Here is a 27,427-nt window from a genome sequence, read left to right as displayed (position 1 = left end):
AGGATGGAAGGGAGGAGTGGCCACGGGGCGTGGGGAGGCTGGCCAGCTCTCTCCAGCTCCAGCTGGGCCTGAAGTGTTGGAGGCTCAGGCACTCGGCTCCCAGCCTGGCACCTCACCATGGCCGCAAAGGTAGACAGTAGGCCCGGGGCGCTCCCCAGCAGTGACTCCGACCTGGGCACCGCTCGAGAGCACGTGCAGGCGGCCACCCGAAACTACATCACCCACCCCCGTGTCAGTGAGTATGAGCCCCCAGCAGGTGAGGTCGGGTGGGCTGCCGGTCCCTGGACCTGCTTCTCAGCCTCAGGGAAAGAGGAGAACCCAAGATGTGGGGAGACCTAGGGGCCGTCTGGTCCTTCAGAGTGATGCAGGTGGAGGGATGGGGGTCCCAGGCCTGGGGACCCCAGAGGAAAGGGCAGAGGAGTAGCTACAGGAACCTTCCTGTCATCAGTGATCCTGACTGAGACCTTAAGTCCACATTCACAGAGAGCTCCCAACTGCCCCAGAGAGTGTATGTGTGTGTGTGTGCGCGAGCACTCCTGTGTGAATATGTGTTTGAGGTGTGTGCATGCATCCACCAGAACACTCAGCATGAACTGTATAGTCACATGTTTCTGAGGGGTGGTGTGGCAATGCAGAGTGCGTGTTTCTTCTCGTGCAGAATGTGCCTGGGTGGGCCTGTGCTCCCACCTTCAGCTGGGTGAGGATATGTGTGAGGGTGTGTGTGATCAGAGATGTGTGCCAGTGTGTGTGCATGCTTGAACACTCAGGGTGCGCGTGTACAAGCCAACATGCTCAAGGGAACACAGCTGAGTGCGTGGTCAGGTGATATCACATATCTGTGTGTGTGAGCAGTTAGAAGCAGGGCACATGCCTGGCATCCAGGTGTAGGGGTATGAGGGCCATGGGTACTGGAATCTGGAATGTTCCTTTGTGGACTTCGGGGGGGGCTTTGGGGGCGTCTATGGGTGCAGCTGGAGTGCCTGTCCTGCTGGGGCGGGCCAAGTCCAGAGGTTTGGGGCTCAGTAAGGCCCCAGGACCAAAGGGAGCATCCCATCCCTCACCCTCCTCCACTCCCACCATCTTTCCTTGTCCAAGGTCACATTCTCTGGTGTGGCAAATTCTCAAATTCTCAGACCGCCCAGCTCACTGGAGTAAACCGGCCTGGCCAGTACCAGCTAAGCAGAGCCAGAGGCTCCTAACAGGGTGTGGATGGGGAGAAGCTGGCCTAGTACAGCCAGCCCTCCCATCTGGGCAGGGGGAGTGCCCGGAGAGGCAGCTGGGGCCGACATCGCTGGGAGCACAGCCCGAGCAGAGTGGGCAGGCCCAGGGCGCGTGGGAGCAGTGCCGGGGGTGTGGACAGGCACCGAGGCGTGTAGGACACGCCAGCCAAGGAGAAACTGAGAGTCAGTGGGGTCTGACTTATCCAGGAGGCCCCATAGGCCCTGCCCTGTGGAGGCGTAGGGAGGACGAAGTAAGTTCCAGACTCTCCGCTAAGGCAAAGGTGGGGTCACCAAGGCCCAGAAATCTGCAGTGTCTGGGCCCCCCGTGGGTCCAGAGCCCAGCCTTGGAGACCCGAGTGGAGTTGGCTGACCTTTGTTCAGGCCCCTGGACGTCCCACCCCGGGGGCTGTTCTCCGGCTCCCCTCCCCTCTGTGAGAATCCAAGAGCCACCTGGGTGCTGAGTAGGGGGTAAAGTCTGAGGTCTGGACCTCCTTGCTCCGCCTTCCTTCTCCCTGGAATGTGCCTTCCCAGGGTGCAGCCTTACCCCAGGGTCCCCTCCCAGCTGGCCTCTTATTTATAGTCAACAGAACCTGGCACAAGGGGAAACACCCAGGAGGTTTGACCCGGCCAGAACCAGGAATAGCAGTGCCCCCCAGTTCGCACCACGTGGCCCCCACCCAGGCGACCGTATTCACACCCAACAGTCGACCCAGAGACACAGGTCAGCGCAGGGCGAGCCCCTTGCCCAGTGCCTGCGTTAAAGATGTTATTGTGATGACAGAGGCCGCTGCCTGTGCTTCTGCTGCAGGCGAGTGTCCTCACAGGGTCCCCCCAGAGGCCAGCCCCGGCCTGCTACCGGCCACCCAAGGGAGGCTGGATTCCTCGGTGTGCTTCTGCACCTGTGACTTTCTCAGTCCCCTCCTTCCTCCTCAGGAGCCTGAGGGGTTTTCTGCTCAGACCCCTGTGTCCCTCTCCGCCCTCCTCCTGAGCCTGGCCTCCTACCTGGGGCCTCTGAGCACTTCCAGGCAGGAGAACTTTGTGTAGAGGCAGAAAGAGCCTAGAAGGAGAGCTGGGGGAGCAGAGGGCCAGAGGACGAGGACGGGGCAGCTAGCTCCCAACCCCAGAGCTCGCTTGGCCATGGGTGGGCATGAGTCCAGGAGAAGACTTCCTGGAGGAGGTGGACTAAGCAGGCCTGAAGCATTAAAGGTGATTTCTCTGTAGTGGCTGAGGGAGGGAATGGGCGTGGAATCAGGATGGGGAGCCACCCCAGCAGTAGCCGCCCTGGGAAAGAAGGGACCCCTTTGCCTTCCTCGGAGCTGGAATGGCCCTCCAAGGAGGGGGGGTGGCATGGAGCTTTCTCTGGTTGTGTGGGGCAGAAGACGGTAGACTGAGGGATGGGGGCGCACGGCATGAGCCCAGGTTGGAACAGACAGGCTGGCAGCCCGGCTGGTGGGTTGGAGCCAGGTCAGATCGTCCTGGGGCTTGAATGCCGAACCGCAGGCCTCCTCGTTTTCCTTAACTGCAAGGCAAGGGAGGTTATACGGAGCGTGTTCCACCCACCGGTCAGGGTCTTGGGCTGATTCTAAGAGCCCTCCAGCCCCTGCCCCCCCTCCCCTAATCCCTCCAGCGGGGATCAGGGAGGAGGTGCGGGACCTGCTGCCCCGGGCTTGCCCCCACCCTGGCCTCACGCATGGGCGCCCGCCTGAGCCCTCTCCCAGGACGCTGCAGGTGTGGCTGGGCCGGCCCTAATTAGCGGAGCCCCGCTGAGCCTTTGACAGGGAAGGCGGCGGGGAGGTGGGGGCAGGGAGGGGCTTCGCGGCCCGCAGCCCGAGAAGCAACCCCAAGTGTCAGCTAGGACAATGGAGAGGGGGTGGGCAGAGCAGCTGGAGGGAGTGTCTGCAAAATCTCTGGAGGCCCGTGCCCCTCAGGGGTCTTCTGGTTCAGCCCCTGCTTCCAGCACTACCTCCAGGGTCAGGGGCGTGTCCCAGGGCTGGGGTGGTGGCCGTAAGCCTTGAACGCCTCAGGATATTGTCCTGATCTGTGACTGGCCCTAGGAGAAATCAGCTGGCCTCCTAGGCCTCAGTTTGCCACTCTGTGCAATGGACACAGGCAGAGTCGGGGGATGGGTACAACCAGAAGGCCTGGCTTTCGGTCAAGGACACCTTTGTTGCTCAGCCACCACCTTGGCTATGTCCAAGCCAGACAGCCTCTAAGAAAAAATACTGTCTAGTTTGACAGAGGAGACAACCCAGTCTGAGGGGAGAGACACAATCCATCTCATTAAGTCACAGACAAGCTGGAGAACAGGACATCCTCTAGGGTACCAGCCATGGGACTTAAGAGGGGAAATGATCCAGTGAGCTGCAATAGTCAGTCAAGGGCAAGGCCTTGAAGGATGCTGAGAGCCAGACACTGAACCACATGAGTGGAGTAACTGCAATGAAAGGCCCAGGCTCTGGAGCGATGCATGTGTCCGGCACCTCGAGCCAAGCGCTGCGTCTGGCTTAGGGATGAGCCTGGTGTGATGAGATGGGGACTTAGGGACCTCATGCTGCCTGGAACTGAGAAGCCGGCCGCGCAGAGGACCCGGCTCTGCTGCAGGCAAGCACTTTGCCCCGGCCCCTAGGCTCCCCCGAGACCACCCCCTCCTCCCGGGGAGCTAGAGGGGTGCCCATCATTCCTCTTCTCCTGGCAGGCACCCCCCCCCCAAGGTAGAGTTGTTGAATGTCAGAGTTAATGGATTTTACGTGGCAGAAGCTGTGAAATGGGCCGGGGAGGGGAGCAGGGCCAGCTGCGGACGAAGGGAGGAAACTGAAAGCTTTGTCTCCCCAGGTGGGATTGGAAATGATTCCCCGGGGCTTTCTGCATCTCAGGACCCCTTCTCCCCCCACACCCCCACCTCCCTACACAGCCAGCCCACCTTGCATCTTTCTTCTGCCATCTCAACCCTTTTGGCTGGTCTGGTATTTTCTCTGCAGGGCTAGTAAGATGCCAGCTCTTCCCCAGGGCTTTTTAAAATTCTGGCTCTCGCTGCCCCACGCTCCTTCCCCTGTTCTCACAGTCCTTCCCCATCCTCCCTCTGCTGGGCTCACCTGCCCCACTCCACTCCACACAGTCCTACTAATCCAGAGGCGCTGATCAAAATGCCACATGGGCAGGAAGGGCATGTGTGGCTGCTTGATGATCGTCCTTCTCAGTGGGGACGTGAGGCCCCAGCCTCTGCCCTAGCCCTCCAAGGCTGGGGTCTTCCTATGCCGACCACCCCGTCAGCCCCGTGCACCCTCTTTCTCAGCCCTTCCATTCTGTCTTCACGGGGATGGCAGGAGCCAGGGGAGCCAGCCCTGAGGCTGCTGACAGGACCCTCATTTGGTTTGGGTCTGAGGAGGTGTGTGTGTAGGAGGACACATCAGTCCTGATCTGGGAAAGATGGGCATGAGCTGGTGGGACCAGGTGACGCCTTCCGTGATTCATCCAACAAATATTTACTGAGTGTCTATCATCAGCAGCCCACACTGCAGACGCCCCTGGCCTTGCGGGGCACGGGGCATGGGGCTGAGTGTCCTCTCACGCCCGGAAGGGAGCCTGTGCACACCAGCCGAGCTGACCATCTCTCTGTTCCCCAGAAGCCCCGAGTTCTCTCCGGCCTCTGAGCCTCCTCACTTTTGCCAGCGGTGCCCTTTGTCCAGATCTCTGGGGGCTGGCTGCGTGACTCCACCTGACCTTGGAGCCGCAGCTCAAATGGCCCTTCCTGCCAGGTGCCTCTTCCACGAGCTCCCAGCCTGGTGCTCCGGCCCAGTCCCGCCCGCCTGGCTTTCTCCCTTCACAGCAGTTGGCAATTATTTCATCTTTAGCCCCTTTTAAATTGGAGGCATCTGACAGATGGGCTCAAAGATAAGATGGGAGGAGGGGGAAGGGCAGCAGAGCTTGGAGGGCAGGGGTGTGAGATGTCAAGAGCCAGGCCACGGCCTTGAGGCCTCTGCATCCAAAGGTCCTGAAAACAGGCTGAGGAGGAGCCGGGGCAGCGGGGGTGGGGGTGGGGAGATACCAGGGTCGGATGGGAAGGCACAGAGAGGGCCTGCTGGCCTGTCACCCCAGCACGCAGCCTGGCTACGATGGAAGGGTGAACATCACCTCCGTGGGAAAGGAGAAGAGGGCAGCTCAGGTGGGGGCTGGTAGTTTGAGGGCAGGAAGGTGAGGTCGTTCCCCAGCTCCGGGCCCAAGTCCAAGAACTTATCAGCCTTCTTGAGTTTTCCTAACAGCCCTTAAGCCCAGAAGAACCTGGCAAACATCCGTGCGAGGATCACCTGGCCCAGCTCGTCTTCCTAGCCCAGTTCCCTGGGAAAGGAGCTTAGGGCTGACACAAATAAGGGGTTGACCACTAAGCCCTCAACCAGGGAGGGCGTGGGCCAGTGCGTGGCTTCCCTGGGGAAGCGGGGGACTCAAGCCAAACTTGCCAGAAGCACAAGGGTGGGTGGCCGGGAGCCCACGTGGTCTGTGACCCTGCGTGGGCTCTCCACCTGTCTGGGCCCCACTGTCCTGGCCTGTCGAGTGGGGACTTGGACCACTCTCCCAGCAGAGGCCCTTCCAGCCTGGCAGTGACCCAGCCACCTCGCCGACACCCCTGACCATCCTGCCCTGCCGAGTTCCTTCATCCCAGTTGGCTCAAGGGTGCTTCACAAGGACCCAGGGGGGAAGGGCTTCCATGTCCTGGGGTTATAGGTGAGGGAGGGACCCAGGGGCCCTCAGCTGGCCCCCCTCAGAGCCAAAGTAAGCTTCCTGTCTGCCAGTCTGTGCTTCTCCTGGGGTCCCCGGTACTGGAGCTAGGAAGTATTTCCTGTTGTCTCACCCCACCCCTCCCTAGAAGCTGAGCTCACGTCCCCATCTGCAGGCCTCCGGTCACTAGGATGGGGACAATCTGCTTCTTCCTCCTTCTTTGTGGCTCTGCTCTTTCCCCTCCCCCACAGGCACCCAGTGAGCTCAGCCTTGTGGCAGAGCAGGGTTCTGGCTGGTTTTTCTCACTGATGCCTGCACCCCCACCACACACACACACACACGCAGAGCTCAGCCAGCATCCAGTGACCGAGAGAAGTGTGGTCCTGGTGAAGGGCAGAGAGGGCAGTTCTCATTACCTCTCTAGCTTTTGGAAAATGTTGTGGGTCAGAGAGGAGGGAGCCAGTTAGGTGGGGGCTGAGGCCAGAGGGGAGCTTCCTCAGGGACGAGAAAGGCCACTGCAGGGCTGGGGAGGGGAGGGGAGGACTCCGAGGGGCCTCTGCTCTTGCCCTGGCCCTCCCCCAGCCTCCTGCAGGTGTCCGAAGCGGCGGGGGGCCCTGCAGGCAGGGGCATGACCCTTACAGCAATGGTGGCTGGCCCTGTCACAGCTAATGACCCTGACGGCCCAGGCCCCGGAGAGGAGTGGGGGTGGTGCTTAGAGGAAGGGAAGGCAGGGGATGCCTGTGTGTGTGTGTGTGTCTGTTGGGGTGTCGGGGTGAGACCCTCACCCATTCCCCCCTGCAGCCTACAGGACCGTGTGCAGCGTCAATGGCCCCCTGGTGGTGCTGGACCAGGTCAAGGTAAGACTTCTGTCTCTTCCCAGGCACCACGGCCAGATCCCAGATTTCTTCTAAATTGCCCTGCCCCTAGGTGGCCCCCATGCACCCACTCCATTCTTTCCAACCCCCTGCCCCCCACCCCCAGCCACCTGAGGTTTCCCCTTCCTGCCTTATCAGGGGGCCCCACTCGGGGCCTTAAGAGACCTGCTGCTATGGGCAATGAACTGGGGGACCCCGGCTATCACGTCTCTTTCCTCATCAGTAGAACAGCTGCGTCCTGCATCAAACTTCCCTGTAAGGCAGGACACTCCCACCTGCCTCCCACGGGTCCTCTTTTAAAGGTAAGAGGTGGAGGCAGCAGATGGATGCCAGCTACCTTTTCTCCAGAGCTTGAGGTTTGCAGAGGCCTTTGGAATAGCTCAGCCTGGGAACCGGCAGCTTGAGTGGGAAGCGGCCTCACAGGGGAGGTGGGGTGTGGGCCACTCGGTGTCCCTGGGGAACCATAGGACCATGGCAGACACGTTGGGGATTCTCGAGGCACGAAGAGCCCTGCAAAACCACCAGATCACTCTGCTTCCTGCGCCCCCACCAACTAGGGCCACCCCCATCTCCCACACCACAGCACCCACCCCCAACCTGGAAATCAGGGTGCCATCCTTGATTCCACCCTCCCCGGACCCCAGTCTGTCAATGCTCATGTTGGGTCAGCGATCTCTCCCTACCAACCCCCTTATCTTGGCCGTGGTCTATGGGCGCCCAGTCTGGTGCCCTCCCATCCTCTCCCCTGCAGCCATGCAGCTCTGACCCCTTCTCTCCCCTGTTAAACTCACTAGGGCTCCCCAGACCTTCACCTTAGAGGTCCTCCATCCTCTAAGGGTCCTGCCTTCCTTTCCACGTCGCATCACTCTCCCTTCCCCACTTAGAAACCCACACTGTCTCCGTGCGGAGCTGCCATTCCATGTCTCTGGGCCTTTGCACATACTCTGCCTTCTTGACTACCTTTCCCCTCATCCCTTCTTCTGACTCATCTTCTCCTGGAAGCTTCACCAAGCCTCCTGGGCAGTGACCCTGTCCTTGCTTTTGGCTTTGTGTACTGTCTTGCTGGCAGCATCCACTGAGGCATTTGTTCACCACCTGGCCACATGTCTTCTCCTGCCCCCCCCAACCCCCCCCCCACACACTGTGCTCTCCTATGGGACATGATGGTGTTTATTAATCCTGGGCCCCACACTGCACTTCTACTGAACACCCAGCCCATCTTAGGTGCTCCGTTTGTCCAAAGGAAGGGCAAGTAAATGAATAAATGAGTAAGTGTTCGCATGACTAAATATGGACCTATCAAAAGCTGGGCCAGCTGTGTTAAGGAAATCAGACCCACTGATTTGTGGAAAACAGATTCCAAGCTCATACAGACATCACAGTTGGACCCATCAGTGTCAGGGATGCCCTGGATGGAAGTGCGGTGGGGTCGTTCTGTGTGTGCACTGGAGTCAGACTGTCTGACTCAGACTTCTACGGTTTTCGCCCCAGATCCATCCCACCCTTTCTGCTAGCTACCTGTCGATTCTAGATCAGCAGCAGCAGCTCCCCATGGGACCTCGTTAGAAATACAGGTTCCTTTACCCAAGACTGACAGAATCAGAAACTCTGGGGATGGGGCCCAGAGGTCCGTTTTTTACAATCTTCCAGGTGGTCTGATGCTCCTTTAAGTTTGAGAATCATCCATCTAGGATTGTAAACCCCAGTTTCTCCTCGATTAAATGGTAATAGAGTTGTGATGGGAATCAAATCCGATTAATGTACTATTATTATTATTATTATTATTATTATTATTATTATTATTATTATTATTATTATTATTATTCCTCCTTGCGAAGAGCTAACAATAGCCCAGCCTGGAGTGCACGGATGTTCATATGCCTGATTAAATACACAGTTGGTGAATCTCCTGCCCCCTTGCCCGCCTCCACCGCACTCCCTACCTGTCAGTCTCTAGGACCCCACGTGTATGGAGAGCCAGCACCTATGCAGACACCCATTTTTCAGCTGTAAAATGGGGCTGGACTAAGAAACTGGAGGTAGATTCCCAGGCTGTCGTTCTGTGATTATCGGATGCATCTGTAACTCTTGCAGATCAGAGTAACTGGGTGATGGAGACACTCAGAGAACCCTGGGTTTGCAGGGGGAAGGAAAGGAAGCAATAGTCGACCTTCTCATAAGCGCAGACATGAAGAAGTCACCTTCATACCCTCTCCACTGTCCCACACCCCTTGTTCCAGAGTTGCTTGGGCAAAAAGGCCACAATTCTGTCTCTATAGCGCCGCCTTCTGTCCGAATTGAATCACACAGGCAATGACACGTCCTCAAATGGAAAAATAATTTGGAGGAAGGATTTTGTGAACATCAGAAATTCTTAACCAGGTAGTCAGGGCCTTGAAATTGTACTCAGATCTTTTCAGGCAGTATTCTTGTGCCTGTGCGTTTTCCTCGGGGGTAATTTACACAATTTAATCTGATTTTCTAGGGTTTGTGACCCAGCAAAGTCTACACCCCTGATTTTTTTTTAGTGTAAAACTGACTCGTCTAGATCATTAAATATCCACAGACGTGATCCCACAAAAGCACACTCATAGACCCGCACACTCACATAACCTCACACACGATCACACAGGTCGTGTATACAGTCAAGAGGAGTCTGGCTAGCTGAACTCCACCTACCTGGGATGGTCTAGAGAGATTTCACTAGAGCAGAGGTTGTCATACTCGAGCACGCATCAGAATTCCCTGGAGAGATCTTTGGTCCCCAACTCAAAGTTCTGAATCAGCTGCCTGGGTTGCGGTCTGATGAGTTCCCGGTTGCTACGGCTACTTGGCGGGGACCACACTTCCAACCACTGCTCTAGAGGAGCTCCCAACTCCTGTATTTTGTGACTCAAACCAGTCTTATTTGAGACTCAACTCATCCACCAGACTTGGGTCCAAATGTCTATGGCTCCTCCCATACTCTTCAAGGAGAGAGCTTTCAAAAGTGTGTGCATCTGATTGGAAAACAGTTTCCAAAGAGGCGTTCCCAAACTGCCCCATGCATTGTCAGAGGGAGAGGCCTCGGAGGCAGCATGCCCTGTACAGTTCCTGCCAGGCTTACTAAGAACTTCCCAGGGCCCTGAGTCTGTATGGCATCTCTCCTGTGTCTGACCCCTTGCCTGTTGAGAACTGGGTTGAATCCCCAACAGAGGAGACGGGTTGCATCGAACCATCCACACTCCCTATAGTCTGGTAACCAACAGTGAGAGCTGAAAGAATCAGGTCTGTGGCTGGGAGACCGGGTGGACACATAAGCTGACTGTTGCACGTTAGAAGTCTCCCCCTGCACGCACTGCTCTAAGTGGCTATGTCCACCCGTCCCTGCAAACAAACGACTAGCATTCTCTTCCTAAAAGATCCCAGACAGCACCTTCAAGGCTCGGGCGCTGTGGTTCTGATGGTTCTTCCTCCTGTCTGAGTGTTACCTCTCTGCTCTTTAAAGTTCATTTTCTCTGATTGCATCTTTCAGGGACACACAGAGGGCCACCTCCTCTCCACTCTCCTTTCCTCCCACCCGCCCTCACCCACAGAAATTCACATAAAAACGATTGCTTTTTATCGCCCCTGCTGCCTGGTTTTGATTGAGCCCACTGCCTGACTGCTGTGGGGCCCGCTTTGGCCTGTGTTCTGTCCAGAAGTTTGCCTCCTGAGGCCACCAGCCCACAGACCATGAAGCCAGGGGCCATTTCAAATAGAGAGACACAGACCCACCCGGAGCAGAAAGGAGAGAGCCGGGGCTTAGTTACCTGTCCCGGGGCCTCGCAGTCCTTGCTCTCAGGCTCCCTCTTGTGGTTGGGAAGCCAAAGACAGCCAGGCATCAGCCCCTCCAAGGACATCTGAGCATTCCCGTTGGGGAGGGTCTCCTGCCCCCTGTCCCCACTTCTTAGGGCCTGAGGGAGGCTTGGGGGAGAACAAGGTTGCTTCCCTGGCATCCTCTTCACAGGACAAGGAGGGACCAAGCCAGAGCTTCTCTCAGTGACTGGCAGGGCTGCAAATCCTCCTGCCCTGGGAGAGAGACCCCCCTACCCTGCACACATCCTTTTGGGGAACCGAGCCACGCACCCCGCCTCCCTGCTGTATTTGGGCAAAGATAAACACGTTAGATGTTTACGTTGCTGTTAGTCTCTTCCAACAGCAAGGATTTCCTCCATGTCGGTAGATACACATTTTACTCTTTCATTTTGATAGTAGCACCGTAAGCTATATAGTCTGGATGGACTGTGATTTACTCCATTACTGGGAGACATTCAGCATGTTTCCAGGTTTTGCTCTTACAAAGAGCAAGAGTATAGCAATATTATATCCCTTTCACACTGGTGCCTCTACTGCTACAGGATGGATTCCCTCCAAATGGAATTGTTGATTCAAAGTGGATATTTATTTTTAAATAGATATTGACAATTGCAGGGCTGTGGTAATTCAAGGCTGTGGTAATTCACATTCCAACCAAGCATGCATGAGAGGACCCACTCCCAACATCCTTGCCAACCCTGAGTATGTGCCCTCCTGTAATTTTGCCTAATAGATGAGGCTAGACCTGTCTTGCTTTTATTTGCATTTCCCTGATGACTAGGGGAGTTGAGCATCCATTTGTCTGTTCAGATCTCTCTTCCTTCTCGGCGAAATCTTCCTACACACTGAGTTGTACATTGGGCATTGTGGGGATTCTTCATTTGATTGCTCTTCTTTGTTTATGGTATCTTTGCCATACGGAAATGTCAATATTCGTTTATATAATCAAATATTTCTATTTTTTGTTGATGGCTTCTGGATTTCTTAAAGACACCTCTCTTAGCCAGCTTTTAACTGCATTATTCCATTAGGAAGGACAGAAGAAAAGCTCTTCAAGTATTTCATTTGTTCTAGTTTTATATTTAAAATTTTTATATGCCTGGAATGCGTTTGTGCTTATAATAGGTGTGGATACCCAGTTATATTAGCACCATTTGTTCAATAAATTCTTATTCCTGTGAACTAACATACCACATCTGTGCTTTAACAGTCTCCTAAAATCTGGGGTCTGTTTCTAGACTCCAGCCTTCTCACTTCTCGGTTCATCTGTCCAACATCAACATTGACCACGTGACCCAGGAACCTTTAGAACACGTTTTAATATCTGACAAGTCCTCCACCCTGATCTTTTCCATAACTGTTTTTGGATGTTCTCAGACATTTATATGAACGTGAAGATCACTTTATTAAGTTCCAGAAGAAATACTCCATTGGGAATGCATTGAATTTACACAGTTTTGAAAAGGAATTATATGTTTATGACAGTAAGTCATTCTGTCTTGGGAAACACTATTGTCCTCCATTTCTCCAAGGCTTGTTTTGTGCCCTTCAGTTAGATTTTATTATTTTCTTGTACCTCTCTTGTTAATGTATTTCCAGATATTTTATCCGTTTTGGCACTAGGGAAAAAAAAAACCAGAGACTGATTTTTTTCCATATTTGCATAAATTTTTTTTGATGATCTTTTGTAACATTCTGTGATTCTTTTGGGAGGAACACACTTTTTTAAATTGAAGTATAGTTGATTTACAATATTGTGTTAGTTTCAGGTGTACAGCAAAGTGATTCAGTTATATATATGTGTATATATATATATTTTTTTTCTTACTATGGGATAACTTAGGAGTATGTGATTGATCCAAGTTACTATACATAAAACAGATCAGCAACAAGGATTTACTGTATTACACAGGGAATTATATTCAGTATCTTGTAATGACCTATTATTGAAAATAATGTGAGATTGATTTTTACATGTTTATCTTGTGGTCAGCCAAATTCTCTTATTAATCCTGGGTTTTTGTTGTTGTTGTTGTTGTTTCTTTTTGTTTTTGTTTTAAACCAGATCCATTTGTGTTTTTTTAGACACACAATATCACCTGCAAATAAAGGGAATTATGTCTCTTTTTCCATTGGCATATTTTAATTTTAAGCTTAACTTTGAAACAATTTCAAATTTATAAAAGGTTGCAAAAATAAAAATAGTGCGAGGGACATCCACAGACCCATCTGTTCAGTCACATGGTCTGCGTGTGCCTGCATGTGTGTATGTGGGCATCATCTTTTTTTTAGATCTTTTGAGGGTAAATTATGCCCCAAACACCAGTATGTAATTCCCCTAAATAAGGATATTTCCTTGCACAACCCGGTAGAGTTACCAACTTGAGAAATTTACACTGATACTTTCATCTGATCTACAATCTATATTCCCATTTATCAGCTAACTTAGTGTAAGTCCTTTAGAGCATTTCCTCCCTCCCGTGTAGGATCCAGCCTAGGGCCAGGAATCACAGTTAATCATCATGACTGTTTAGCTTCCTGTCATCTGGAATATTTCCACAGTCTTTCTTTCACATTTCTGGAAAATACAGTCTCCTCTCACTACCTTTTTAAAAAATAGAACTTTCTCCATTTATGTTTATTGATATTATTTTCAATTTTTTTTTGTCTACTTGTATAAACTGAAATTACCGAAACAATGTTAAGTAACATTGGTGATACAGGCATTTCTCTCTCTGCATTAGTGATTTTATTGGAAATGAAAATGGGTTTAGCATTTTACCATTGACAAGGATGTTGATGCTCATTTTGGTAAATAGTCTGGTATTTAAGGAGTTCTTTTCCGTTTCTGTTTTACATAGAATTGTATTAGAAACAGCTGTGGAATTTTGTCAAAAGCCTTTGGTTTCTGTTTACATAATCTTGTGGGGTTTTTCCTTTATGCTGACAAACTCTCTCCTGTTATGAACTATACTGTCAAATGCTGACCAGTTCCTAAATGTTGATTGACCTATGCTTGCATTCTTGGAATAAACCCTGTGTGGTCACACTTACTTAATATACTGTTCAGTTTGGCTGGCGTATACTTTATTTATAATGTCTGCATCTATCTTTATAAGAGAAATTGGTCTGTAGGCTTTTTGGGGTGCTATCTTTATTAGATTAGGGGTGTCAGAGTTTTCCTTATTATACTTCTGTTTCCTTCTAATTTCTGTTTTCTGTTCATCTAATTACTTTGGTTATTTCCTCCAGCGCAATGCTGACTGGAATGATGATAGCAGGCATCGTGGTTTTGCTCTAAATTTTAAAGAGAATGTTTATACATTATACAATTGAGTATGATATTCTCTGTAGGGTTTTTTGAGGCTACTTTGGAGTTAAGGAATTTCCCTTTTATTCTATTTTCAAAGAGTAGTTTTGTTCTTTGTTTTTTTGTTTTCAATCATAGATAGGTTTTTTTTTTACTTTTTCTAAAACTTTTTTTGAGATATCAGGTTTTTAAATACTTTAATCCATTAATAAGGTAAATTACATTAATGCATTTTCTTTTTTTATTTATTTTTATTTTTAATTTTTTCAGTGGAGGTACTGGGGATTGAACCCAGGACCTTGTGCATGCTGAGCATGTGCTCTACCACTGAGCTATACCCTCCCTGCCACTGATACATTTTCTAATATTAGATGACCTTGAATTCCTGGACTAATCCCAGCTTGGTCTTCTTTTTTTTATTTGTGTGCACGTATGTGTTTATCTTCATTTTTTTGTTTAAAAAATTTTTTTTGTTATTTGGTTTGTTTGTAACTTGGTCTTTTTCTGTACATTGCTGGATTTAGTTTGCTAATATTTGTTTAGTCTTTTTGCATCTATGTTTATGATTAAGATTGCGTATCATTTTTCCATTATTATCTCATTTGTATCAAGGTTATCCTTGCCTCATAAAATGAATTAAGACTGGAATTTTTCTTTCAGTCTTTTGAGAGCTTAAGTAAGTTTCAAATGATTTTTTCCTTAATTGTTAGAACTCACTGACTGTCTGGGACTGGTGTTTTCTTCATGGAAAGATTTTAAGTTATTCATCCAGTATCTTGAAGATTATAGGGCTATCCTGGCTCTCTATTTTGTTTTTAATTGTTTTTGGTTTGAGTTGTATTCTGCTAGGACTTTATTCATTGCATCGAAATTCTGAAATATATTGCATAAAGTTATTTATAATTTTTATTATTTAAAAAATATTATTAGTGTTGCTAGTTTTATTTTTTTATTCCAGTAATTATTTATTCATGCCTTTTTTCTTAATCAGAGTTGCCAGAGGTTTGTTGATTTTATTAGGGCTTTTCAAAGAACCAGTCTGGCTCTGTTGATCTTCTCTGTTATGTATTTGTTTGTGTTTTAATGGTTTATGCCCTTTTATTGTTTCTTCTATTTTATTTGAAATGTTAACACCTTTCTTTTTTTACCTTTCCATGTTGCGTACTTTTAAACTACCTCTACCTTTTTTCTTCTCTAATATAAAGCATTTAAGTTTTCCGTGTATCACATACAATGTTGAGAAATAGTTTTTGATTATATGGTGCTAAATATTCTCTGATCTGATGGTAAGTTCTTACATATTTAGAATATTTCAAAATTTCCATATGAATGAAGCTTTTCTCACTCTCTTTTCATTACTGGTTTCTGACTTACTCTGACTCTGGTCAGAAAACATGGTACAGCTTGGTATGTCCTCTAAGTCCATGGCATGAAGTTAAGATTTTTTTATTATTTTCTATTTCACCTGTCATTTCAGTTTTGATTTCTTCTAATGTTCAAGGAATGATTTAGAAAAGTACTCCTTTAATTTCCCAGAATATTAGGAACATTACAAGGAGGGGTGCAGTCTCTTTACCATTTATTTTTACTGGATTAAGATTATGATTTATTCCCTGAAGTAAATCAAGGAAGCAGGGTGGATGGGAGGCGAGGTGAGGGAGCCTGGGGAGATGCTATGCATTCTCTCCAGTACCTCCCCTGGGAAGAAGATGCAGGTACAGGACTGAGCCCTCCTGCTGCTGATCAGAGCACAGGACCAGTGTCAGTGGGGAGGATCTGCTTCTCCAGCCCAGCTTCTTCGGCTCAGCTCATAGCCTCCTCTGGATGTGGATGAAGACTGGGAACCTGGTTTCCCTTGGGGCAGACCTCTGCCTGCCCACCTGCTGCCTGTGGTCCTGGAGAGACAGCCTGATTGGTTTTTTAATTGAGTTATAATTTGTATACCATAAACTTGACCCTTTTAAGGTACATAGTTCAGTAGTTTTTAGTGTATACATAGAGTTGTGCAACCATCACCATTATTTGATGCCAGAACATTTTCTCTCTTTTTTTTTAATTTTTCTTTGTTTTTTTTGGGGGGGGGGAGTAATTCAGTTTATATATATGTATGTGTATATATATAAACTTATATATATATACATATATATTCAGTTATTTATTTGTTTGTTTATTTAATGGAGGTACAAGGGATTGAACTCAGGACCTCGTGCATGCTAAGCACACGCTTACCACTGAGTTATACCCTCCCTGCCGCAGAACATTTTCATCACCTCAAAATGAAACCCTGGACCTATTTTATTAGTTGTCACCCTTAATCGTCCCTCCTCCAGCCCCCAGCAATCACTAATCTTTTTGTTTTATGGATTTGATTCTTCAGCACACTTCATATCAAAGGAATCATATAATATGTGGCCTGTTGTGTCTGGCTTCTTTCACTCAGCATGATGTTTTCAAGGTTCATCCGTGTTGCAGTGTGTAGCAGTACTTCGTTCCTCATTAAGGCTGACTAATATTCCACTGGGTGTTCTATGCCACCTTTCGTTTATCCATGCTTCAGTCTTTGGACATTTGGGTTGTTTCCGCTTTTCGCCTGTGATGAATACTGCTGCTATGAACATTCATGTGCAAGTTTTCACATGGACAGGTGTTTCTGTTTCTCTTGGGTATACACCTGGGAGGGGAAGTGTTGGGTCATAGTGTAACTCTATGTCTAACCTTTTGAGAAACTTCCAGCCTGTTTTCCAAAGTGGCCACATAATTTTACATTCCCACCATCAGAGACTGAGGGTTCCCATTTCTCCACACCCTTAACAACTGTTATGATCTGTCTTTATTCTTCCGGACGTATTAATGAGCGTGAAGGGCTATGTCACTGCAGTTTTGATTTGCTTTCCTTAATGACTAAAGAGTTGAGCTTATATGTGTCTATTGGGCATGTGTCTATCCTCTTTGGAGAAATGTCTGTGTAGATCCTTTGCCATTTTTTTAATCAGGGTATTTCTCTTTTTATTGTTGACTTGTAAAATTTCTTTACGTATTCCAGATAATAGCCTGATGCTTTTTTACACTGATCAGAATGAAAACTATACTGGATCTTAGCCAAAAGAGAAGTGATTGACTTATTCTTTTTATTCCTGAAAGACTGTGAAGACTACATGTGAATTGATCCCAGCCCCATGGCTAGGGAAAGATTGCCGCTGGTAGATGGAGACACCTGGGAGCCGAGGAGAGGACCTTGCCAGTGTGTTTACCACAGGTCCACAGGGGCAGAAACAACTGTGCTGTCCAGGAGATCTAAGCAGTCACAATATCTACTACATTTTATTAAACTGTTAAAAGTCCAGGCACCAGCTAATGACGTTCATATATTTTCTCCCCACAGCAGCCCTATGAAGTAGGTGTTATTATTATCCACAGATTAAAGATGAGGAAAGTAAGGCTCAGAGAAATTAAGTAACTTTCACAAGGTCACACAGCTTCTACATGTGAGAGCTTCAATTCTAACCCTGGTCTTCCAACCCTAAAGTTGGTGCTCCTACCCATGCAGGTATACTGCCTCCCAAACAGAATTCAAACTTCCCACTTACTAGTCTCTCAAGTTCATTTCCAAGAGAATCTGGGCATAAGAGGGAAGGTAGCAGCTTGAGACTGGGTCAAGGAGGGATGGGGAGGAAATAGGAACTTCAGCTCTGGTTTGTCTCACTGCCACTCTGTGCTGCTCTCCCCCTCTGCCAGTTTGCCCAGTATGCTGAGATCGTCAACTTCACCCTCCCCAATGGGACTCAGAGGAGCGGGCAAGTGCTTGAGGTGGCTGGGACCAAGGCAATTGTTCAGGTAAGTGATGTCAGTACGATGTTGGCCGGCTGAATAAATAAGTGAGCCCACAAAGTTTCCACACTATTTTATAAGCTCCAAAGGCAGAAAATGTCCTATTTCCCCACCCCACCCGAGAGTGCCTTGCCCAGAGCTGGACTCACAGGGAGCCTAGAATGGGGGGCACTGCTCTCCCCAGCAAGCATCTTTTTTAGAGAAACTAACCTCTTGCCCCATAGGTGTTTGAAGGGACCTCTGGGATTGATGCCCAGAAGACCACCTGCGAATTCACAGGGGACATCCTACGGACTCCAGTGTCGGAGGACATGCTGGGTGAGGGGTGAGGGTGAGCAGGGTGGGGGCGCCCCTCCGTCCTGCCAGCCCAGCTTCCCTGACCAGGTGCTTAGCAGACCCCACTGGCATTGCCTCCTTACATGTCTGCCTCCCCGGGGAGCCATTTGAGGTCAGAGGTTGTGTCATCTCTTTGACCGCTCACCCAACTCAGGGCCTGATATACAGCAGGTGTTTAATACATGAGGAAGGCAGTTTCAATAAACCAGAGGCAGAGTATGTAGCCATATATTTGGGGTCAGGCTGAAACGGGCTGCACGTCCCCTACTTTTCCCCCAAGATCTGCCATACCTGGCCCTCTCCACTTTCCAGCCCTAAGCCCCCCATTACAGTGATTGTCCTGGGCCAAGGCCATGCCTGTAAAGGTTCCCAGGAGAAGAGGGAAGACTTCCAAGGAGACAGACACCATAGCCAGTTCCTTGGGGATAACTGAGGGCTGAAGGGAGGGGCCGTGGAGCATTTGGGGCACGAGGGGCAGGTGAGAGCTGGTGGTGGTGTGGAGGGTGAGCAGCAGTAAGAGACCCAGGGCTGGTCCTGAGCATCCTGCAACCCCCATTGCCCACCCCCAGGTCGAGTTTTCAATGGCTCTGGCAAACCTATTGACAATGGGCCAGTGGTCATGGCAGAGGACTTCTTGGATATCAATGGTGAGTGACCAGAAGCATGTGTGACAGCTCTCAGGACCCAGCTCCCAGCTACCTTCCCCACCCCAGTCATTGCCTCTGCCACCTCGCCCTTGGAAGTTCTGCCCTGATATGGGCCAGGGCCATCGCCCAGGGCTCACCCCCAGGGCTGGTCAGAGTGACAGGCAGATCAGGTGAGCTGTGGGAGTCGCAGAGGGGCGGCATCACTTCACGACCTGTTCCTGTAAAATTTCACCATCGCTGTGCAAAGCTGCCCACACACTTGAGAACCACACTCTCCTGCCTTCTGGCTCCCACCTGCCTGCCGCTTCTAATGCACCAGGGTGGCATCCAAGGGAGCACTGGACTATGGCTATTTAAATAAGCTAATTCAAATGAAATTAATTTCATTTCAAAACCATAATTCACATGCTCAACAGCCATGTGTGACCAGGGCTGCTTTCTGGATTGCCATCATCACAGAAAATCCTGTTAAACAGAGCTCCTGAGTCTGCGGCAGGGTTGGGGGAGGGCAGGGAAAGACCTGAACCCTTGAGCGGGGGTCCATGATCGCCTCCCCTCAAGGCCAGCCCATCAACCCCCATGACCGCATCTACCCCGAGGAGATGATTCAGACAGGCATCTCGCCCATTGACATCATGAACAGCATCGCCCGTGGTCAGAAGATCCCCATCTTTTCAGCGGCTGGGCTCCCCCACAACGAGGTGAGGACTGTGGGGGGCCTGTGGACACAAGCAAGGGGAAGGGACAGAGCAGAGGCCGGGGCTGGTGGGCCAGCGAGGAGGCCTCCTATGCTGAGCAGGCAGCAGGTAGCCGAGCTGTGGTCACCGGCATCCAGGCGGACAGCTGTCTTCCAGCAGCTCAGAGACTCAGGGCTGCACAAGGCCTCAGTGTCCCCAGGCGGATCTCCAAGACTCCATCCTGAGTGAGTGGGGCACACACTGGCTCACAGGAGAGCCCATGGGTAGCCCCAGCGTTGGAAGTCCTGCTCAGCTGAGTGGACAGCTCTGCTCACTGGTCCTGCTAATGGTCTGTACTCGCCTGCAATGAGTGAACCCACCTCGTACCAGCCCCACTGCTGTCTGAGGCCCCCTGTACAGGTTTGCTACCCTGCCCCCGCCACCAAGAGTGAATAGCCCAGCTCTTCTCAGAGCAGCTGGTGCGACAAGGTTTCTAGATGCTCCCCCCGATCACCCCCACCCAACTACTCCTGATGTGCCCCCGGCTCACCCTCAAAATAGTCTGAGTGATAAGAGGGCGTAAGTGTCCCCGCCTCCCCCTATAGACACACACATCCTGGATCAGGATGTGGTGACTGGTAACACCCTGCAGGCCTGGGGCAAACCCCAGATAAACCCCAGCAGGCTGGGGGGCACAGGGGGTCCTGAAGGGCTGAACTGCCCCAAACCCATGGTAGGCAGCTGCTCCCTGGAACTGGTTTTCCATCCTGCTCCTCATGACAGGCACCCCGGGCCCTCAGGTGCCACAGAGCAGGGTAGCCCCTCCCCTGAGAATGGTTGTAGGACCCAGGGCAGCCGTTCCACCTTTCTGGCCTTGGAATCCTCCCACCACAGGCCTCGGCAAGAGGGTGTGCTGGGAACTGCTCCGTCCATGCTTCTCAGTGGTGATCAGGGCGGCGGGCTCCGGCTCTGGGTCTGACATCCTTCCTCCCATCCCCAGATCGCCGCCCAGATCTGCCGCCAGGCTGGGCTGGTGAAGAAGTCCAAGGCCGTGCTGGACTATCACGACGACAACTTCGCCATCGTCTTTGCAGCCATGGGGGTGAGAGGGGCTGGGCCGATTGGCAAGCTCTGGGAGCTGTGGGTGGGCAGCCCTGGCCCCTCAGCCCCTGGTGGCCCTGGTCTGGTGAGGGCGGCATTATCCTTGTCCTTGACGAGCCGGCAGAGTCCAGGCCTGTCTGGGGGGAGAGGCAAAGGCATGTCTGGAGGGACTGGCAGTGTGTCCCTCACAGCCTCCCAAAGGCCACCGCAGATACAAGATGAGTCCAGGGTAGCTGGGGGAGGAGAGAATCTGGGGAGACAAGGCAACTTCAGAGAGGGGATACTGGAGGCCCTCAGGGAGCCCAAGGTGAGGACAGGGAGTTGAGCAGAGAAGCAGCTGGCCAGGTGAGGCGCAGGGGTGGCACTGGGCAGAGCACAGCCTGAAGTCTGAACCTCTCTCTAGGGATCTGATGAGATGCTACCCTGGACTGGGTAGCAAACCCAGACCCTGCCCTCTCAAGCCCCAAGGTCTCCCCAGTGACTGTTAGCCAGTCAGTGAACAGGCTTTACCAAGAAGAGATGGGAGGATCCCTCAGGCTGCAGGGCCCCGCCTCCAGCCCTCCCTGTTGTGTGTCCAGGTGAACATGGAGACAGCCAGGTTCTTCAAGTCCGACTTCGAGCAGAACGGTACCATGGGCAATGTCTGCCTCTTCCTGAACTTGGCCAACGACCCCACGTGAGCTGCCCCCTGACACCCATGCTGCCCTCAGGCAGCAGCCCCTGTCCCCTCCCCAGACCCATAGCACCAGGTCCCAGGCATCCCAGAACTCCGGCCACCGGCCAGAGCTGGGAGAACAGCCCCTTGCTGTGCAGGCGGGGAAACTGAGGCTGCGGAAGAGGTAGGGACAGACCCCCGAGAGACAGAAGGAGCTGGACCACAAGCCCGCCTGGCACCTGCCGCCCCTCCGCTCTTCCAACCTGCACCCGGCCACCGTCCCAAGTCAGGGCGCCTCATCCTTGACTCACTTCCACAAGGTCACCTCTAAAGAGAGATTTCCCTAAACTATTTTCTTAGAAAAACTGCTATTTTAAAAGTTGAGAAAATGGGAGTTTAAATTTGCAGGTCATGTGATGAAAAAGAAAAACCCAATCAATTGTCCTGGGAACTGAAGGTTCCAGAGTTCCGCTAGCACAAGGCCCAGATGGAGAGTCACAGGTGCAGAGCCCGGGGACTGAGAGTGCCTGGACCCAGGAGCGCTCAAAGTGGAAGGGGCTGCAGGGGCAGGCGAGCGGGATGACCAGCAAGCTGGTCAGGGATAGTGAGGGAAACCGTAAGGAAAGAGCCCTGAGGACACAGAGTGCAAGCTCCAGCTAACCCAAGTGCAGGCGCCCTGAGGGGAGGGAGCGTGACAGCAGAGACCATGGGGACAGGGCCACTGTCATCCTCATCAGACACTCCTGGCCCTGCCTATCTCTCTCCTACCAAGCTCCTTCCTGCCGCAGCCTCTGTCTCCTTTGCCACCTTGGACATGGCTGAGGGCCCACTCCCAGGAACTATCATAGCCTCCGGGATCGGGGCTCAGGGCTCGGGGCTGGGGCTGACCTCACCCCCTCCTCTGCTGCTGGGCCCTGTACCAATTTCCCAGTTCACCTTCCACTCAGCACTGGGGCTAAATGGAGCACAGGCCTGGGGCCTCCAGGCTCCCTAAACACTAGCTGTACCCTCAGGATCGAGCGGATCATCACCCCGCGCCTGGCACTGACCACGGCTGAATTCCTCGCCTACCAATGTGAGAAGCACGTGCTGGTCATACTGACTGACATGAGTTCCTATGCAGAGGCCTTGCGGGAGGTGAGGTGGCTGGCGGGGGTTGTCGAGTTCAGCCCTGCCTCCCTCTAGTCACTGCACCCAGAGCTGCCCCCCCAGGCCTGACCCCCATTACTCGTTGTCAGTGAAGCTCCCCCTCCCCCTTCCTTGTTGCAGCCCTCTGCTCCCTTTCTTACCCCAATGACCTCGGATATCGCAGGTCTCAGCTGCCAGAGAGGAGGTGCCCGGGCGCCGAGGCTTCCCCGGGTACATGTACACAGACCTGGCCACCATCTATGAGCGAGCAGGCCGCGTGGAGGGCCGTGGCGGATCCATCACTCAGATCCCCATCCTCACCATGCCCAACGACGGTCAGCTGCCTCACTGCCCGCTGCGCTCCGCAGCCCCTGCCCTCCGTCCCACCCAGACACTTAAAGGGCCCGAGCTTCATTCCATAGATGTGCAGTAGCACATCGTCCTCCATCCAGATAGACACTGTTCTTTGCTTGCCTCCATCCATCACCCACTCCTGTAAGGGAATGGAACCTACATGGCCCTGAGTGGGCCGAGACCTGGCCGCCATCTACACTGACACCAGGGAATTTCCTTGCAGATATCACTCACCCGATCCCAGACCTGACAGGCTTCATCACGGAGGGACAGATCTATGTGGACAGACAGCTTCACAACAGACAGGTACTGTCCCCTCCCTAGCCACCTCCTGCTCTCTCCATCATCCCCAAAGACACTGGCCCACAGATCTCCTGCCAACCCTTTGAGCTTCATCTCCCTGTGAATTGGGAGGGGCCAGGCAAGGCTAACCCCAAAATAGGACACAACCCCCCAGGAAGACTGTGGTTCACAGAAGAAGACACGTCTGGGTGGAATCCAGCCTATCTGGCTGTGGGACATTGAGAAAATATTCATCTCTCTGATCCTAGGTTTCCTCATCTATAAAATGAGAATAATAATACCTAGCATGCAGTTACATTGTGGAGAATAAAATAAGTTGGCATTATGGAAAGCAGGTAGCAGATAGTAGGTACTAAATAAATATCATTTTCTTTCCTTTCTAGTAATGTGCTTTGGTGACACAAGTAGATAGTGTATAACGTGCCAAAGGGTTAGAAGATGGGTCAGTCCCATTTGAGGTTAAAGGCAACCCCTTATGACTTTTTCCTCTTTGCTTGGCAGCTTCTTTCTTTGGAGCTATAACTATTCAGCTTCAAGCGAAAACAAGCTTTTGGTTCCTGTCCAAATAATCAAAAGTTTTGAAATAGCGAGATTTTCATTAACTAATGTCATGCCATCTCCCCCCTCCACTCGGCTGTCTAGGAGCACGCGTGTAGACAAGCCCTAGAATTTGTGGGAGATAAAGAAGGGCAGGTGTGACCAACAGACCTTTCTGTTGGATGAATAGGGACCAGTTTCCTGAAATCCAGGGTCAGCGGGGGGGGGGGGGCATACAAGTAGAGGTGCGGAAGAAGGGAAAGTTTAGACCCCGCCTCTACCACTCCCTTCTTCTGCTGCCCTAGATCTACCCCCCCATCAACGTGCTCCCTTCCCTGTCGCGGCTGATGAAGTCCGCCATTGGGGAAGGGATGACGAGAAAGGACCATGGAGATGTCTCCAACCAGCTGGTAAGAAGGAGAGAATCCAAGGGCTGGTGGGTTACCCAGTTCCAGAAACTGGAGGTTGGAGCCTTATCTAGACCACGAGCTTTTCTCCTGGCAAAAATCCCTCCCCTTTTGGGGGTCCCTGCACAGTCAGATAGGGGAACTTACTACTCCTATGATAAACCTGCCATGACCTCAGACGGCCTCACCCTTCACCCAGTACGCTTGCTACGCCATCGGGAAGGATGTGCAGGCCATGAAGGCAGTGGTGGGGGAGGAGGCGCTCACTTCAGAGGACCTGCTCTACCTAGAATTCCTGCAGAAGTTTGAGAAGAATTTCATCAATCAAGGTGAGGCGCACGGGGCAGGGGCGGTTAGGCAGTAACCCCCATACTCTGGCACACACACCCCCACACACACCCTTAACACTTCTGCTCCATCCCTAGGCCCCTATGAGAAACGCTCCGTGTTCGAGTCTTTGGACCTGGGCTGGAAGCTGTTGCGCATCTTCCCCAAGGAGATGCTGAAGCGCATCCCGCAGAGCATGATTGATGAATTCTACTCCCGCGAGGTGGCGCCGCAGGACCCCGAGCCCGACACTGCGCTCTAGCCCCGCCCACAGCGAGGCCCCAGAGCGAGGTCCCGGACAGCCCTCAGGGGGCGCCGCCGTCCACACACCCCACGCCGTCTACTTGGTCCACACACCTGAGCCAGCCGCTCCGTGCCCACCCTCAGCACCCCGCAGGCTCTGGGGGGTTCCCACGCTCCAGTCCTCTCCCTGGATTCCCCGAATTGGGGAAGAACAGAAGGTTGTCAAGCCTATATTCTGTCTTGTTCTGATGGGAGCATTTGTATTTTAAAAGCCCTCTCCCTGTGACCCTCCCCCCACGTAAGAATTAATCTTATATGAAAACAAGGTTGGGAAAACACTGATAATTGTTGGAGCTGAAGGTGGTGGATACAGAAGGTTCATTAAACTGTTCTCTCTGCCTTAAAACAATAAGCACATTAGTGTCAACAGCTGACAGTCGAATTCTTCTTAGGGAGACACTTACCTTTGTTTAAAAAAAACCCGAGAAATTTCTTGGGTGGAACGTGAGCTCAGGGGCCATTGAAAGGACAATCTCAAGGCCACAAAAGATGTGTCTGGTTTTGAACAGCTGCGCCTAAGAGATGTTAGGGAGGAATTTGGTTTGCTTCAGGCAGGGAAGGGCGTTGCTGGAGCCGTAGCCTGAGGAACGGTGGGGACCGTGAGCGCAAGGCTGTGGAGGGCCCGTCAGTTAACAAATGGATGTGGTGTGTCCTAAAAACCAGGATGCCTGAAGTTTCTTCTTTTGAAAGCTGCCTGCTCTTCTGTAATGTCACCCCTTCCTGTCTCCTCTGCCCCAACTGCAGTGGCGTCATGGATGCTTCCTAAGAGGCAGGGCAGATTGGGAGGACAGAACCCAGAAGGCTGGGTTCCATTTCTGGGTCAGGGTGTTGTGGAACCAAGCCAGAGCTGGCAACAAAGGAGGCCCTGAGCAGAAAATCCCCATCCCCAAGACAATTTACAGCCAGTTTAGGGGAAGCTTTTGGGTGTCCACACGGCATTGGGTTGTTCTTAGTTAATAACAGAGTTATTGAGATGCAATTTACATACCATACAATTTACCTATTTGTAATCGTATAATTCAACAACTTGTAGGATATTCGCAGAGTTATGCAATCATCACTACAATCAACTGTAGAACATTTTCATTACCTCAAAAAGAAACCCTGCACCCCTAGCCATCCCCCCTCAAACCCCTCCCCTGCCCCTTCCCTAGCCTGTGACAGCCATTAATCTTAATCTCTGTAGCTCATAACATCTCATACAAATGGAGTCATGCACTGTATGCTCTTCTGTGGCTGGCTTCTTTCACTTAGCATAATATTTTCAAGGTTCATCCATGTGGTCGCCTGTGTGAAATCATTTGGGGGAAGGGTGTAACTCAGTAGTACGGTGTATGCTTAGCGTGCACGAGGTCTTGGGTTCAATCCCCAGTACCTCCATTAAAATAAATAAGTAAACAAACAAACAAACAAAACCTAATTACCTCCCCCACAAAAAAACTTTTTTAAAGGGAAATCATTTAATCTTTTACCATTAAGTATAATATTAGCTGTGGATTTTACATAAAGACTCGATCAAGTTGAAGAATTTCCTTCCATTCCAAGTTTATTGAGTGCTTTATTTAGAAGAGGTGTGGAATTTTGTTAAATGCTCTTTCTGTGCCTGTTGAGATGATACGAGTTTGTGTCCTTTATCAATATGGTGTACTACATTGATTGATTTTCAGATGTTAAACCAATGTTGCATTCCTGGGATTAAATTCCATTTTGTCATGGTGTACAATCTTTTTTATAGGTTACTAGATTCTGTTTGGTAGTGTTTTGTTGAGAATTTTTGCATTTTTAGTTGTAAGATATATTGACCTGTAGGATTTTTTTTTTCTTGTTATGTTTTGTCTGATTTTGATATCAGGGTGATCCTAGACTCATAGAATGAGTTGGAATTGTTTGCTGTTTTATTTTTCACTTTTGGAAGAGATTGTGAGTAATTGGTAATAGTTCTTTAAATGTTTGGCAGATTCAGCAGATGTCTAAGCCTGGGATTTTCTTTGTGTGTAGGTTTTTTTTTTTTAAAGATTATTACTAATTGAATCTCTTTACTTGCTATAGTTGTATTCATACTTTCTGTTTCTTCCTCGGTCCATTTTGGTTCTTTGTGTCCTTCTAAGAATTTGTCCATTTCACCTAAATTAAATAAATTGTTGAAAAATAATTGATCACGGTAATCCCTTGTAATCTTTTTTTCCTGTAATGTCTGGAGTAATGTCCCCTCTTTCATTCCTGTTTCAGTAATTTGATTCTTCTTTCTGTTCTTTTTTTGGTCATTGGAGTTAAAGACTTGCCAATCTTGTTGATCTTTTCAAAGAATCATCTTCTGGTTTTGTTGATTTTATCTATTTTTTAAAATTCTGTTTCATTAATTTCTACTCTGATCTTCGTTATTTCCTTCTACTTGCTTTGGGTTTAGTTCGCTCTTCTTTTTCCATTGTTAAGGTGGAATTTTAGGCTATTTATTGGAGATCTTTCTTCTTTTTTTAACATAGGCATTTACGACTATAAATATTCTGCTTAGCACTGCTTTAGCACACTCAGTAAGGTATGGTATGCTGTGCTTTTGTTGTTATTCATCTCAAAGTATTTTTTAATTTCCCTTTTGATTTCTTCTTTGACTCATTTGTTATTTGGAAGTGTGTTTCTTCATTTCCACGTATTTGTGAATTTCCCAAGTTTCTTTCTGTCATTGATTTCTGATTTCATTCCAGTGTGGTCAGAGAACACACAACTGTGTAAGTTAATTCATATAAGGTTATTGAGGCTTATTTTATGGTCCTGTACGTTGTCTATTTTGAAGAATGTTTCATGTACACTTGAGAAGAATGTGTGTTCTGCTGTTGTTCATTAGAGGTACTATAGATGCCTCTTAGTGATT

The 27,427-nt window shown here is 50.4% G+C and overlaps 1 protein-coding gene across 2 annotated transcripts; it reads left to right on the top strand.

Annotated features, from left to right (window-relative positions):
* Positions 1–46: 46 nt before the first annotated feature.
* ATP6V1B1 (ATPase H+ transporting V1 subunit B1) lies at positions 47–24,900 on the top strand. 2 transcript variants are annotated; one of them, XM_015237068.3, is made up of 15 exons: positions 88–235; positions 6,735–6,790; positions 17,503–17,589; positions 17,691–17,789; positions 18,008–18,101; positions 18,689–18,766; positions 19,328–19,467; positions 20,444–20,545; positions 21,123–21,220; positions 22,213–22,336; positions 22,512–22,662; positions 22,905–22,987; positions 23,827–23,931; positions 24,128–24,257; positions 24,354–24,900. In XM_015237068.3, exons 1-15 carry the CDS (start codon positions 118–120, stop codon positions 24,515–24,517), a joined length of 1,629 nt encoding a protein of 542 aa, XP_015092554.1. In that variant the 5' UTR covers positions 88–117; the 3' UTR covers positions 24,518–24,900. The 2 variants fall into 2 exon arrangements, with proteins under 2 accessions (XP_006201622.1, XP_015092554.1); XM_006201560.4 differs by lacking the exon at positions 17,503–17,589 and having other exon boundaries at positions 47–235.
* Positions 24,901–27,427: the final 2,527 nt, after the last annotated feature.

This window comes from Vicugna pacos, chromosome 15 (genome assembly GCF_048564905.1).
Source record: "Vicugna pacos chromosome 15, VicPac4, whole genome shotgun sequence".
Taxonomy (NCBI): Eukaryota; Metazoa; Chordata; class Mammalia; order Artiodactyla; family Camelidae; genus Vicugna; species Vicugna pacos.
The sequence above is the reverse complement of the archived record's forward strand: the minus strand, read 5'-3'. Positions and strand labels throughout refer to the sequence as shown.

Coding starts and splice junctions, on each gene's coding strand:
- ATP6V1B1 (XM_015237068.3), top strand. CDS start 118: ATGGCCGCAAAGGTAGACAGTAGGCCCGGGGCGCTCCCCAGCAGTGAC. Junction 17,590..17,690: donor ATCTGGGCATAAGAGGGAAG/GTAGCAGCTTGA, acceptor CCCCTCTGCCAG/TTTGCCCAGTATGCTGAGAT. Junction 17,790..18,007: donor GGACCAAGGCAATTGTTCAG/GTAAGTGATGTC, acceptor CTTGCCCCATAG/GTGTTTGAAGGGACCTCTGG.